General features: G+C 51.5%; 1 protein-coding gene across 2 annotated transcripts in view; it reads right to left on the minus strand.

Moving 5' to 3' along the window:
* IGSF21 (immunoglobin superfamily member 21) overlaps positions 1 to 14,408 on the minus strand; it is a 245,917-nt gene that overhangs the window by 16,014 nt on the left and 215,495 nt on the right. The window contains exon 5 of one of the 2 annotated variants that reach the window (XM_060142793.1): positions 11,874 to 11,969. The exons of the other annotated variant lie outside the window; for it this stretch is intronic. Within the exon in view, the coding sequence (XP_059998776.1) occupies positions 11,874 to 11,969 (96 nt within the window). The remainder of the gene's footprint in view (positions 1 to 11,873; positions 11,970 to 14,408) is intronic. 2 annotated transcript variants of the gene reach the window in all.

Raw genomic sequence — 14,408 nt, forward strand, 5'->3', positions numbered from 1 at the left:
TTTAAGGTCTAGTGAAACGAAGCCAGGTATGAACCATTCATTTGCTCAGGCAGCCGCCATGTGCTGTCGCAAGGGAAGCAGAACAAACGGGAAACAATGGGAGAACAATAGATGGAGAAGTGTAATTACGTGTGAGGTGGTAGGAAACAGATGGGAAGTGGGGTAAGGAATTCCGAGAGGGGAAAAACACACCAGAACACTTCAATTATCCACAAGTCACGGTCTGCAATCTAAGTTTTCTAGGACTCACTGAAAGCCTGGATCCCACGGCAAGAACCAACAATGACCAACAGTTAGGAGCCAGGAGCTGTTCTAAGCCCTTCACGTGTGTTAATTCATTTAATCCTCACCATGCATCTACATGGGTTTATTTATTCCCATTTTACAGATGGGGAAACTTAAGAGGTGAAGTGGCTTTCTGGGGTTCACAGAGTTTGGATTTGACCCCCAGCACCCTGGCTCCCCGGCTCAAATACCGACACTAAGCTGGAACACTGACATATCTTTGGAAAGGAGAAAGAAGTTCGTACCTATCAGCACCTTTAGCCCCAAGTGCACATTTTAGCTGCTGGGAATGCTCATTTACCCGACACATCTCAACTCTCATGGGTACCTTTAATCCAGATCCTTGGAGGAACTCTTCCCGTGGGTGGCTCTACTTAACTCGGATGCCCCAGAGATCAAGGGACCATGCCAATTAGAGCTTAGAATAATTCTCTGTCACTGCTCATGGTGGCTTATGGGTAGGGATGAGTGTACCCTCCAAGAATCCTAGGCAGCGGTCCCCAACCATTTTGGCAGCAGGGACCGGTTTTGTGGAAGCCAATTTTTCCTCGGACGGGGTGGGGGGATGGTTCAAGCGGTAATGCGAGCGATGGGGAGAAGCTGTAAATACAGATGAAGCTTCGCTCCCTTGCCCACCGCTCACCTCCTGCTGTGCGGCCCAGGTCTTAACAGGCAGCGGACCAGTACCAGTCCACGGCCTGGGGGTTGTGGACCCTTGTACTAGAGGCTTAGGGCTAGTCAGGGGGCACCTTTAAAACCCCTCATTTCTTCTTTCTTACTTTCATTGAGCAAACAGGAATTAGACACCTAGAACCTTCCTTATAGGATTGCTTTGAGGAATAAATGAGATGATGCTTACAAGATGCCTAGCACATAGTAAGCCTGCAATACAGTTTAGCAATTTTAATTAATATTATTTATCTCACTATTGTAAAAGAGATAGTATAGGATAATGGTGAAGAGTATGGGCTCTAAGTCACACTACCCAGGGTTTAAAGACCAAGCTGTGCCATTTGCCAGCTAGGTGACCTTGGACAAGTTATTTAGCCACTCTGTGCCTCAGTTTCCTTATCTGCAAATTGGAATTATAGAGTACCTGGGAGGATTCAATAACAAAGTACCTGAAAGTGTTTTGAAAGTGCATGTCAGATGCATTTATCAGCCAGATTTATTAACGTTCTTTCTTTGAGGCTCTTTGCTACTTTCTGGGAAAATAAATCATCGTCTTTGCCTTTGGGGCATTCACGGTTTAGTGAGGAGACCAGAAATGCTCTGGACCTGCACTGTCCAATACAGTAGCCGCCCATCCCTGTGGCTCTTAAGCATCTGAAATGTGGCTTTTTCAAGTTCATATGTGCTGTAAGTGTAAAATACACATTGAATCTGGAAGACAATTTTTTAAAAGCGTGTTAAGTATACCATGAATATTTTTAGATTGGTTACTTACTGAAATAATACATGGGATACACTGGATTTAACAAATATATCATTCCAATTCATTTTAACTTTTTAAAGCCTTTTCTTAATGTGGTCTTTAGAAAACCTACAATTAAATATATAAATATATATTTCTATTGGAGAGGGCCAGCCTAGACCTTCCATTTTACAGGTAAGCAAACTGAGGTCAGAGAGAGGGAGACATTTGCCTACAGTCACACCGTCAGTCAGTGGCAGTGCCTGGACTGGCACCAGGCCTTCCAAATCCTGACCAGGCTTCTTTGTACAGCACAAGTGCTCCCCCCAACACACACACGCACGCACGCACGCACGCACGCACACACACACACACCCGTTCTGGAGATCTGCACCCAAGTCATGCACACCACCCACACAGACCCTGATTGGGAACTGTGTTCCTGTCCCTCCTTATACTTCTGAGCAGGTGTTAGCAATATGTACAGTTAATCAAGCTCATAAGACACTAATGGATTTCAGTTGTGTGGAGCAGGACACAGCAGAGCTGCTAATATCCGCGTGGACAGTCCAGGCTTCCCACACTCTGCATCAACGTATTCCTCAGTTGCTGTGTCCTAGGAAAATGTCACTCTGCATCTCGCCTCCTGTTGCCCGCCGGAGGGCTCTGAGTGCGGGTGGTCAGGGAGCCGTCTACACCCGGGAGTCCTTGGCTGCCTCAGGATGCTTCACTCCACACGTCATCCTCTCCCCCTTCTTCCTCTCTTCCCTTCCGTTGACTACGTACAGCACTCTTTCCCCCACAAACTGCTGCTTCTTAGGCTCGTGGTCTAGCACCTTCCCTTACTCTCAGTCTTCCCCGTGCCCATCTTCTTCTCTACTTCCATCTCTCCCTCCTTTTCCAGTCCCATTCTCACCTGTATCCCCACATCCATCCCCATCTCCATCCTTTTCCTTTTCCAACTCCATCCCCGTCTCCATCCCCACCTCCATCCCCATCTCCATCCACTTTTTTTCTTCTCCACCTCCATCCCCATCTCCATCCCCACCTCCATTCCCATCTCCATCCATCTTTTTTCTTCTCCACCTCCATCCCCATTCTCTTTTCCATTCCTATTCCCACTTCTATTCCCTTCCCCATCCCTAAATCTACTCCATCTCTATCCCCATTGCCAACTCAATCCTCATATCTGTCTCCATCCCATCCCTCCTCCAAGCCCAACCCCATCTCCATTCTCATCATCCCCATCCCTGCTACAATCTCTGACCAAGGTCAAAGCCCCCTTATGACTCTATGCCTGGAATAGATCCCGTGGCCCCCGAAGCAGTATCCAGTCAAAGACAGATGGCCAGCTGCAGTCATGGGTATAAAGGTCCTGGACGAGAATAATCCCAAATTCAAAGCTGGGCTACAGAATGAGCAGTAGAGAGCAAGGCCACCTGGCTATGATCCAGGTGGCATATAATGGCAAAGAATCATTAACAAAGAGCCCTAGATCACCAATTTCTCCCCACTCTTCTGAAGCAGTGCCCAATGCACCCAACACAAGTGCCTCATTCCTATGGACTCTGAGAGTGTGTCTTCAGGGATGTCCGTGCTAGTGCAATGCTCTCCTGGGGCGAGGGTGGGTACCATGCACCTGAAAGGACCCTCCTCAGAGACACTGGGCAGGCATATTTGGCCTGGGCAAGGGAGAAATAGTAGTAGTCATAGCAGTAAGACCCTAGACAAAGGCAGAGCTTCAGAATTTACAAACCACTTGTGGATATACCACGGTACTTGTGTAACCCCAGCCCTGTGCATTAGGGAGAGCCCCTCAGTTCTACAAGTTCACCATCATGGTCAAACAGAGGCCACTGCCATAGAACTCCCCTGAGTCCACTGCCCCCAAGTCAAGCCAGTGGACTTCCCAGTTTAGTTTTTATTTATTTTTAATTTTGGCTGCATTGGGTCTCTGCTGCTGTGTGCTGGCTTTCTCTGGTTGCGGCGAGAGGGGGCTACTCTTTGCTGCGGTGCGCGGGCTTCTCGTTGCGGTGGCCTCTCTTGTTGCGGAGCACGGGCTCCAGGCGCACGGGCTTCAGCAGTTGCAGCACGTGGGCTCAGTAGTTCTGGCTTGCGGGCTCTAGAGCGCAGGCTCAGTAGTTGTGGCGCACGGGCTTAGTTGCTCCGCGGCATGTGGGATCCTCCCGGACCAGGGCTCGAACCCACATCCCCTGCATTGGCAGGAGGATTCTTAACCACTGCGCCACCAGGGAAGCCCCCCAGTTTATTTTTGACTTTGCCTTAAGCAGAGAGAATTGCTGCTAGAAGTTTCTTCGACTGATTTTGTCCAGCATCTGGGAAGGTAAAGCGGCTTCACATCTGACACGGCCACACAGCACAGCATGCCTCTGTTCCAGGCCATTGAGGAGGGGGCAGGAATCAAAGTTATTTTAGACTCTACTGTTAACATCGACACAGTGAGGCAATGGTTGGGTGATCGGTTTTATGAAATTAACTCTGAAATATTGCGTTTTTCTCTTGAAAGCAGAACTTTGTTTCGGTCATCGTAACTCACTTTGCAGATAATGTGATGGCTCTTAGCTCTGTAAATCATCCTTTGGCTTTTGCAATTCAGGAACACAAACCTGTTGTGATATAAACCCCAGCAGATCTGGGTCTAACTGTATCTACTGGAGTTAAATTCTCTCCCCACCATGAGGCTCCCCCCAACTCCTCCCAGGGAACCAGCTCAAATAGAGTGAGGCCAAGGTTCCAGCCCAGGCTCTGTTACCAACATCCCATGGGACCCTGGGCAAATCAACTGACCCACATGGACATCAGTCTTCCCATCTATAAAATGGGTTCAATAAAACATATCCTGCCAAACTTTCAGCTTCCAAGATTTTGAGAGAAGAAGCGAGAATATGGACATAAACCTTCTACAAGGATGGTGAAGTAGAAAGGGATTATTTATATTACCTCTTCAATTGCTCTCACTTCTCCCTGGGCTGGGAGGGACATAGAGGGGAAGTTCTTCTTCCTCTCAGGGGTGGCCACTGTCTGGAGGAAGGGATAATCTCTCCTTTTCCTTGGGTACCTTGTGCTAAATTGGTCTTAGCACACTCCTGCTCTGGGTGTCATTTATCAAAGGGCGGTAATCAATTAGATTTTGGGGAGGAGTGGGGGAGGGAAAAGACAAGTTCAAAATTACATTATTTGCAAAAATCCATTCTTTCCTCTCAGCGTGCCTGCTCTATTGACTGCTTTCTGTTTCAATCAGCTACTAGTCATTATACCATATTCAAAAAAAAGAAAGAAAACCACCCTCAATATAAAAGTGTTCATGAATATAAATATTCCTCCATGCTTCCTATTTTAATTTCTTTCTTTCTTTTTTTCTGTCCCACATCTCTGTGTCTTTCCCATCCTCGCTACCGGTCTCTCTCTGCTTCTTTAAGATGCTACTCAAAACAGCATCTCTTCCAGGAAGACGTCTCTGCTCCAGCCACACAGAAATGCCCCAGGTTCCTTCCTCGCCTTGCTCACCTCCTCTGTGCCCCGGACATACTAGTCCTTCTGTTGGTTAATTCAGCTTCATCCTTCAGGTCTGCCCTTAACTCTTCCAGGCAGCCTTCCAGCACTTTCCCAGACTGGGTTAGGGCTCATCCTCTGGATTCCTGGAGCATCCTGTTCTTGTCATACCCATAGGTGCTTGTCATTCTGTCCCGGGCCCACGTCTGTTTCTCCATTAGGCCGTGTGCTTTCTGAAGGCTGGAGCTTTGTCTTTCTTTAACCTCAGAGCTAGTGCAAGCCTGCCACGCAGGGATTCAATTTCAATTCCTGTTTGCTTTTTTCCTTCTTTCACTTCTAGTACAGACAAGCACACAATCTGTGGAAGGAATCCCGAAAGACCTTGCAATGCCGTGGGCCCTGCCACCACCTCTAGCCTTGTCTCGACCCTCCCCCCAGCACCATGCTCCAAATATACGGAGATATTTTTGGTCTATAAACACCCTAAGCTTGTTTCAACCCCGGGGCCTTTGCATCTGCTCTTTGCTTTGCCTGAAGTCCTTCACTCAGCTTTGAGCAAGGCTAGGTCCTCCTTATCTTTCAAGTCTCAGCTCAAATGCCACCTCCTAATCTAAGCAAGATGCCTCTTCTATTCTCTGTCACAGCACCTCGTTATTTCTTCACAGAACACATCATAAGGTATAGTTATTTCGTATACTGGTTCTCACACTTGTCTTTCTTTCCAACACGCCCCACTAGTATGTAAGCACCATGAGGACAGGAACTCTTCTGTCTACTGCTACATCCAAGGGCCTGACACACAAGGATTTGCTCAATAAACATTTGTCAAATGAATGAGCTTGGAGGGGGGACTTAAGTGTCCTGCCCTCCCATCCCTGTCCAATTTGGAAGGGCTGAAATCTTAGCCATGTCCAAGCCCCTCTCTCCCAGCAGAAGCCTGAGGAAGAAACAGCCCACCAGCAGAAGGGGGACTCCAGCAAGAAAAAGAGAGAAGGAAAGGCACAACGCTTTGCTTTATGGGAAAATTAAATATTGAACTGAGTAGTGACGGCAGCCAAGGGGAAAAAATACTGACAAAAAGCCCCCAAATGGAGCCGCCATCAGTGACAGGAGAGAGAAACGCAGTGTCTGTGCGTATATGAGCTGCAATGGGGCCCTTTTATGTGGCATCTGCTGAGCCAGATCACAACCCCCAACCTTGGAAGCGAGTGGGAGCCCGCGTGCCGATGCACCGGCGAGGGGTGGGGATCTGGGGTCCAGGTCGTTGCCAGTGTCGGTGGCCACTGCCCAGACCCTCCCTGCCTGGAGACGGAGGCCCTTCTGAGTGGAGCGGGGTCACAAGGGTACCCAGTGGCTGCGGGTGTAGCCCATCCACCCCGCCTTCCTCTCTGAGGAGAGCTGGTTGGCAGCCCCGTTCACCGGTTCACCTGCCTCGCCCCTCCCCTGACAGCTGTTGTGCTTTCCAAGTGGTAGGAGATAAAATTAACAAGCCCAACTGGAGGCCCTGGCTGGCTGCTCTGGGGGAGCAGGGGAGTGCGAGGCGGATGGTGCAGCGTGGGAAGTGGTGAATCGGTGAGGCTGGGCCAAGCAGGATGCAGCTCGGGTTACTGCTAACGCAGAAATAAAATCCTATGAGCACCTGTGCACACACACAGACACACACACACGTAATATATGCACACACAGACACAGACACATAAACACACACAGACACACACACAGACACACACATGCATACGCACACACACAGAGACACATAAACACACATACGCATACACACACACGTATATATACACAGACACACACACATATATGCACACACACACATAAACACACACATATGTATAAGTGCACACACAGAGACATAAACACACATACACACACACACAGACACACACGTATATATACACAGACACACACACACACATATATATGCACACACAGACACAGACACACATAAACACACACATATGTATAAGTGCACACACAGAGACACATAAACACACATACACAGACACACACAAGGGCAGTGGGGAGGCCACATGTCTTGGTACCGGATCTGAATCTGCATGCTGGTGCTATTTTGTACCTGTGCCTTTAACCCGGAAGTTCTCAAAGTGTGTTTCCCGGGCCAGCAGCTTCAGAACTTGTTAGAGATGTAAATTCTTGAGCCCAATTCCAGACCTGCTGAATCAGAAACCTGGGGGTGGGGGTCCAGCCACCCAGGTTTTAACAAGCCTTCCAGGAGGTTCTAATGTAAGTTCCACAGGGGAATTACTGCCTTGACCTTCTTAAGCTTCAGTCTTCTCGCAGGGACAAGACCCACTCCAAGGTAGTGTTATGTGAACTAACCATTAGGTCCGTAGTGGGTGCTTGGTAACAGTTGTGAAAATTATTATCGACTGGGAGGACAAGGCTCAGGGGAGTTGGAGAACCTCAATCCGACTTCTCCGGGCCTGGGCAGACAGGGCACAGGGAGAGATCCCTGGAGGCTTTCCGGCTGTATGCACTGATCGGATCAAAGGACCTCAAATCCCCAAACTACCTGCCCCTACAAGTGGAGCAACTTTCTGCTTGTGCCCTGATTGGCTGCTTGTCCACGTTCCGTGTCTTCTGATTGGCCTCCTGGGCTGCCAACCCCAGGTGGACCCTCCCTACACCTCGGCTTCACTGTCCGGAGGCAGCCTGTCCAGCAGCCTGTCTGCGGCTACCGCGTGTGACTGCCCCAGCCCTGCCACGCCACTGTAGTTTATGTGGCAATAGAGTGAATGTGTTCAGGCCCACGATAAGTGCCATTTCCGCAGAGATGAAATCTGTGGGGTGTGACACGAACCCATTTTAAATAGCAGCAAGGCTGGCTATTTGGGGGATGTTTTCAATGTATCCCAGAGGTATATATAATACACATGGGCGATTTCACCAGGTACCATCGTTTTAGCTTTATGAACGAAGTCTCCAGAAGCCTGTGGAAGCTTGGGGGAGGCCCTGGCAAGTGGGCAAGCACATTTGAGATCTGGCCAGGGGCAGTGACGCTCAGTTCAAGTTCAACTTCAAGTTCAGGCTACTCTATTAACCCCCCGCTGCCCTCCCAAGCCCCTGAGAACAATAGGCTGGAGCCTGGAGGTTCTGGGTGGGTCTCACGCCCTCTTCCCCAACGCTGGAAGACCTCTGTCCCTTCCAGCAGAACTGTGTCCCCCTCAAGCATCGGGTCCTGGTGTTCTGGGGCTTAGAAGAGAGCTCACCCCTGGACTTCCCCACCCAGCCCCTGGGGCACCTGGCTCCCAGGTCACAGGCTTTCTGCTCACCGGCAATGTGTCCCTTAGGCAGGTGCTAGCTTCCTGGGCCTCCCGCATAGGACAAGGGTGACACTGGTGCCTGCGGGTGCCTGTGAGGACTGAAGTACTTGGCTGGGCGTACCCCCACCAACCTCCCAACAGAACTTCCCAAACCCCCAACCCCCCAGCTCCGAGCCCTCCCTTCCCATAGGACTCTGCAGCCATAGTCTTTCCTGTACCATCAGCATTCTAGGATTGACTTCCTGAGTCAGAGGGCAAGCGAATCATTCTTGCTTCTCACTTCTCACAAAGCAATTTCCAGGGGAGGCAAGTGGGGGGTAGCGGGGAGGGGAAGAGCCATGGAGAAGGGGCGTTTTGTGGGAAAAGGAATATTGTATTATTATTTCCTCCTTGACATTTTACTATGAAAATATTCAAACCTATCAGAAAGCTCAAATAAATGTACAATGAACACTCATGAATCCATCACCCAGTTTCATCGATGAGCATTTAACTCTACTGGATTTATCACACAGCTACTGGACTGTGTCTTTTCCAAGAGCAGGGCGAGGCAGAGGCAAGCTCATTCCTCTTGGGATCCAACTCCTGGCTAGGGCGGTAGGGCTTGACTTGGGGGTGGGGGAGTCTCAGAGATCCAGCCCTCATGATCTCTTCCCCTGGTCTTTCCATGGCCCATGTGCTGAGGCCTTGGCCACCTGTCTCATCTCTGACCTCTCTAACCTCATCCCTCACCAGGTCTGCTCTGGCCTCAGTTCTCTCATCTGTAAAATGGGCATCACAACAGTACCTACTGCATAGGGTTCATGTTCGTGGCACGCTTTGCAGGATGCCTGGTACTGGTAAGTCCCTGTACCTACTGGCCATCATATTTATGAACAGTAACCTCCATCACTGGCCTGAACAGTGGCTGGACTTTGCTGACACCACTCGCTCTGGTCACTGGCCTGGGAGCTTCCTCAGGTAAGGACATTGGGTCATCCTGCTGACCAGGGCCCCAGCTAAGGGCAGCACAGAGCAGATCTCAGCGAGCATGGGCTGAGCTGATGTTTGAGGGGGTGACTGGTGGGGGGGGGCTGGATTTGCTCAGTGAGTATCCTCCTCTGCACCCTGAGTCTGGGGTCCGTGGGGTCCCCAGCACACAGCGGGTTGGGTGAGGGGTGGGGAGGGCCCTTGACCATCACTTCTGCTCACTGGTCACTCTGAGGCAGGCTCCATGCTAAATGCTTTAATGCATTAGAGCCTTACAGAACCTAGAAGTAGGAATTATTATCTCCATTTTACAGAGGCAGAAACTGAGGTTTTCAAACGCACTGGTCCGTGGCTACTCAGCCAATGAGGACCAAGGCTAGGACTTGAACCCATGTCTGGCTGAAGCCCTCAGCCTGGCCCTGCTTCTCGCCTTCTGTGGGGTGTCTCTCCAGGCACCGGTTTCCTGTGTGGTCTGGTGAGGGGGGCTGGCCTAGGTGGGTCCTAAATTCCCCTCCAGTTCAAAAAGTCTATGGCTCTATGTGGGAGGTCCAGAGGGGGCAGCAGAGGGTTCAATGTTAGAGAAGAGGAAAACCGTCAAAGATGGTTGTCAGACAGCTGTCAGACAGCAGGACCGCTCAGCAGAGAAGGGCCCAGGCTCTTCCTGATGGGGAGCCTCAGGAGTTGGGGTCTCTGCTCTGATGGGCCTGGGATCCACGGGAAAATCAGCTGGGAGGCATGCCTGGCACCAGAGTTTCGGAGTGAATACACTCTCTACCCTCACAACTGCTCCCAAGTCCCCCGGCTGCCTCGGGGAGTTTCCCAGGCCCATCCTGGCTCCCATGGCATCCCTGGACAGACGTCACTGGATTCAGGGCCCCCTCACTTTTCCTCTCTGCCTGTGACCAAGCCCGGTGGACAGAGGGAAGGCAGGGCCCCCAGCAGCTTGGCATGCAAGAAGAACTTTCCCAAGAGGCTCTTACCTCACCTCCCCCTGCTCCCACCTGGAGCACAGCAGTTGGCCTTCTATGGGCTTAGGAGCCAGCCTGTCCAAGTTCACATCCTGGCTCTGCCACCTGTTAGCTGGGTGACCTTGGCAAGTCACTTACCCTCTCTGTGCCTGTTTTCCTGTTTTCCTCAGTATCTACTTGATAGGTTCTTGTGAGCATTGTATAAAGAATTTAGACCTTTAGACCCTGGCCTGGCACCCAGTAAGCACTGAATAGATGTCAGCCGTTGTCGTTATTGTTGCTGTTATTATTATCGTTTCTTACTACCTGCTCCTTCCTGTGCCTTGGGGTCCCGCCACACAGGAGTGCTCTCTACTTGCCATGCTTTCCTGTTCCCACACCGTTGCTTACAGGGCTCCTTCTGCCTGAAATGCCTCCTGTCCTGTCTGCCCCAGCCTACTTGGCCCAGCTCTACGCCACCTCCTCCATGAAGCCTTCCTGATGCCAGCCCCTCGGGGAGAGCCTCCGTCCTGGGAGCTCTCACATCCCTCACCTTGCACCCTAGTCCTCCCCCATCGTTCTTATTTTCCATCTGCTGGAATTCTAGAAACCTGTGCCCTTATTTGTCTCCCCATCATTCAGGGACTCCTTCAGGGCAGACACTGGGTCTTATATCCCTCTCATTATCCCTGGAGCATACAGGTCAGGGTCTGGATTCAGAGAGAGGGGCTGAGAACCTCCATTTGGTCACTTGTTAGCCAAGCAATCTTGGGCCAGTTGCTTCATCTCTCTGAGCCTCAGTTTCCTCTTCTGTAAAATGGGCATAACCATGATCATTCTCTCACCAGCTGAGAATTAAACAAGAGAACACTCATGAAGAATTTAGTACCATGCCTGGAACATAACAAGCACTCTGTCAGTGTTAGCTTTTGTTATTAAGATGATCTGTTAGGAAGATTATCACTCCTAGGCAGTGAGCTGCCTCCTTGTGTACGGATGGGGAGACTCAGTGAGTCCAGGGCTCACTGCAGGCTGGCAGCAGAGACAGCAGTGCTGACCCCAACACCAAGTATACCTGGAGCGTGGTCCTGGTCTGTTTCCCCTTCTGTACGTGAGGCGGTGGGATTATTTCCCTTTCCCCAGGAGTGGCTATAGGCAGCAGACGCTCTTCCAGGGACCGGCTCACCACCGCCCACAGCCGCCCCATCCCTGCTCTCCCAGCTCCTGATTCAGCTCTGTTAACACCTGTAACTTTAGCCTTGGGCCTGTTCCTTAAATCACTGGGCCTGATGCACGACAGTTTTGGCAGCCACATGTCCCTTGTCATTAAGGGGCCTGTCCCAGGGAGGGGAAGTTTACCTTCTGCCAGAGACACTAAATCCAGCTCCCAGTGGTGGAAAGGATAAAGCATCGCATGGACCTAACGCTTGTCACGGTTTAACGATGCACCTGCAGGCCCGCTCTGGTGGGGTCGGGAGGCTGGAGCCGAGATGGGTGGATAGTAGGTGGAGAGAGGCAACCCTGGAACGAGAGGCGAGCCCTGGTCTGTGAGATACAGAAGGTCCAGGGAGTTGGTGAGAGCCTTGGGGGACTGTAGCCACCTGCTTGGACAATTCCAGGGAGCAGATGAATTTCTAGCTCAGCTCAGGAGGGCATGACAGGCCATTCCATGAGAGGCTGTAAGGTGGCTCCTTAGCCAGGTGGTCTGGGTTTGAAAACAAGCTCTGCCACTCACTCGCTGTGTGACCTTGGGTGAATTACTTAACCTCTCTGGGCCTCAGTTTCCTCATTTATTAAAATGAGTAAGTACCTACCTCCTAGGGTTATGAGGAGTAAATCGATTAATACATTTAAAGTGCTTAGAGCAGTGGTTGGCCCCCTGTAACTAGAAAATTCACCACTAATATTAAGATGGATCTCTTGGTCCTTCCCCCATGGCAGGCACATAATAGGGGCTTATAAATATTAGTTGAAACGAGGACTTGTAAGTGTGATGAATGAATAAGCAAATGGTCTGTCTGTTTCCCTCAGAGAAGAGCTGGTGACCTCAGCTCTGTGGCCCCAGGGAAAAGATGCACAAAACAGTGCATATGCTGCTTGACAAAGCGTTGCACCTTCCAGCCATGATCACGGGTCAGAGGGGTTACACAGCTTTCCAAATCGAGCCCTTTGAGTGGATGTGCTTCAAAGGCCCTGTTTCCATCCCCAGCTCAGGGACTCAGGTCCCCATGGAGGGAGAGTGGTAATCAGAGAACATTCAGGTTCCTATTCTAGGCTTCCCTTTATTAGCAGACTCAGTGTTCTCTGCTGTAAAATGGGGACACTGATCTTGCTGACTTTCCGGACAGCTAGGAGGAGCAGCTGACAGTGCAGCCCAAATATTCCGTGCTGGCCCTATTGAGAGGAGCCTCGGTGTCTGGCCGAGGCCCAAAAGGCTGCCCACACTCAGGGAGGAGCCATGTCCCTCCTGGCAGCCTTGTGTAGTGGAAAAATCGGGGGCTCCGTCTTTCAGCAGACCTGAGCTCAAAGCCCAGCCCACTCACTGCTGTGAGAGAACTCTGTGAGAGAACTTGCACTCAGGCAAGTTCTCTGCCCTCTCTGAGCCGTCTGCAGTTTGCCCCCGTAACTGAGGCAGCATAGGGCCTGCCGAGGAGTGGGTAGACGTGAGGGAGGATTGGTGAGCTAATGCACTGTGCTGGGCCTGTCGCTGAGCACACAGTGGGCTGCGGTCAAGGGCAGTCCTCCTTTGCGGGGCTGTGTGCAGAGAGGCGGGGACCGAGGACTCTAGAAGCCTGTCCAGGTGGTGGTCAGCAGGCTCTGGCCTTTGAGGCTGAAGCTGGGAAGTGACCGTCCTTGATAGATGACCCAGTTAGCTGCAAAGCGCTCCTCTGAGCCCCAAACCCATCTGTTTGGCCCCTCTCTGAATGAGGTCTCAGCCAGTGACCTCAGCTGGCTGAGGGCCCGTGGGCGGGCAGGTGGGCAGAGTGCGCATCTTTCCTCCAGGTCCCCGGCCAGGTCCAGGCACTCAAGACATCAGTGTCCGGTCTCCGAACAGGCTTTATGTCCATCCTGGAAGACCCTGGCCACCCTGGCCTCAGTCCTCTGGGCTCCAGCCCCGCCTCTGGCAGCCCAGCCCAGCCAGCTGCCTCCGGCCCCTGATGCCCATCTAGAAGCCCCGACTGGTGGGGAGGAGGCCTGCAGAGGTCCTGAGGACTGCAGCCCTGGCCTCTTCACGCCAGCGACCCATTTTCTGCGGTCGCTGTCTGCCGAGTGAGGTCACGTGGTTTCATTGGTACCTTCTCAGGGGAACATCTCCAACCTGTGCCAGGTCCTGCCATGACCTCCACATCTGCCCCCGTCTTTTCAGTTGGTCCCCATGCCCTGTGGCTTCTGTCTGGAAACGCCTCACATGCTCAGCCTCTCCTGACTGAACCCTGGGCTGGCTCTTGCCATCTCTACCCTCCTAACTGCCCTCCCTGCCTTCAGAACCTGCCAGCAGGCCAGGCTGAGCACGATCTTCTTTAGTTCCCACAACAGCCCTATGAAGTAGGAACCTTCATTACCCCCAGTTTCTAGTTGAGGAAACTGAGGCTGGGAGAGGATAAGTCACAGTGAGACTGTGGAGGGATGGGATTGGACTCAAGGCTGCTGGATCGGTCCCTTCCTGATCTCCTCCACCAGGGCCCAGGGTAGGAGGCCACAGTTGTCACTGCCTGGCTTATAAGGCTCCCACTGGGCTGATGTCACTTCCTGCAGCTCTGAACCTCTTCCCTGGCCCTACTGCCATTTCCAGGGTGAAGGTTAGGGCAAAATGGGTGAGAAGTAAGCACTACTACTCTTTTCATGAGTGCCCAGTGTGAGCTTGGGACATAAACCTTTACATTTCATGCCTCCACAGGGGAGATGCTACTGCAGTCCCCATTTAGCAGATAGGAAAACTGAGGTTCAAGGAGATTAACTAGGCTGTCAGTGTAGCGTAGTGGT

The sequence above is a fragment of the Lagenorhynchus albirostris genome, chromosome 2 (genome assembly GCF_949774975.1).
Source record: "Lagenorhynchus albirostris chromosome 2, mLagAlb1.1, whole genome shotgun sequence".
NCBI classification, from domain to species: Eukaryota; Metazoa; Chordata; class Mammalia; order Artiodactyla; family Delphinidae; genus Lagenorhynchus; species Lagenorhynchus albirostris.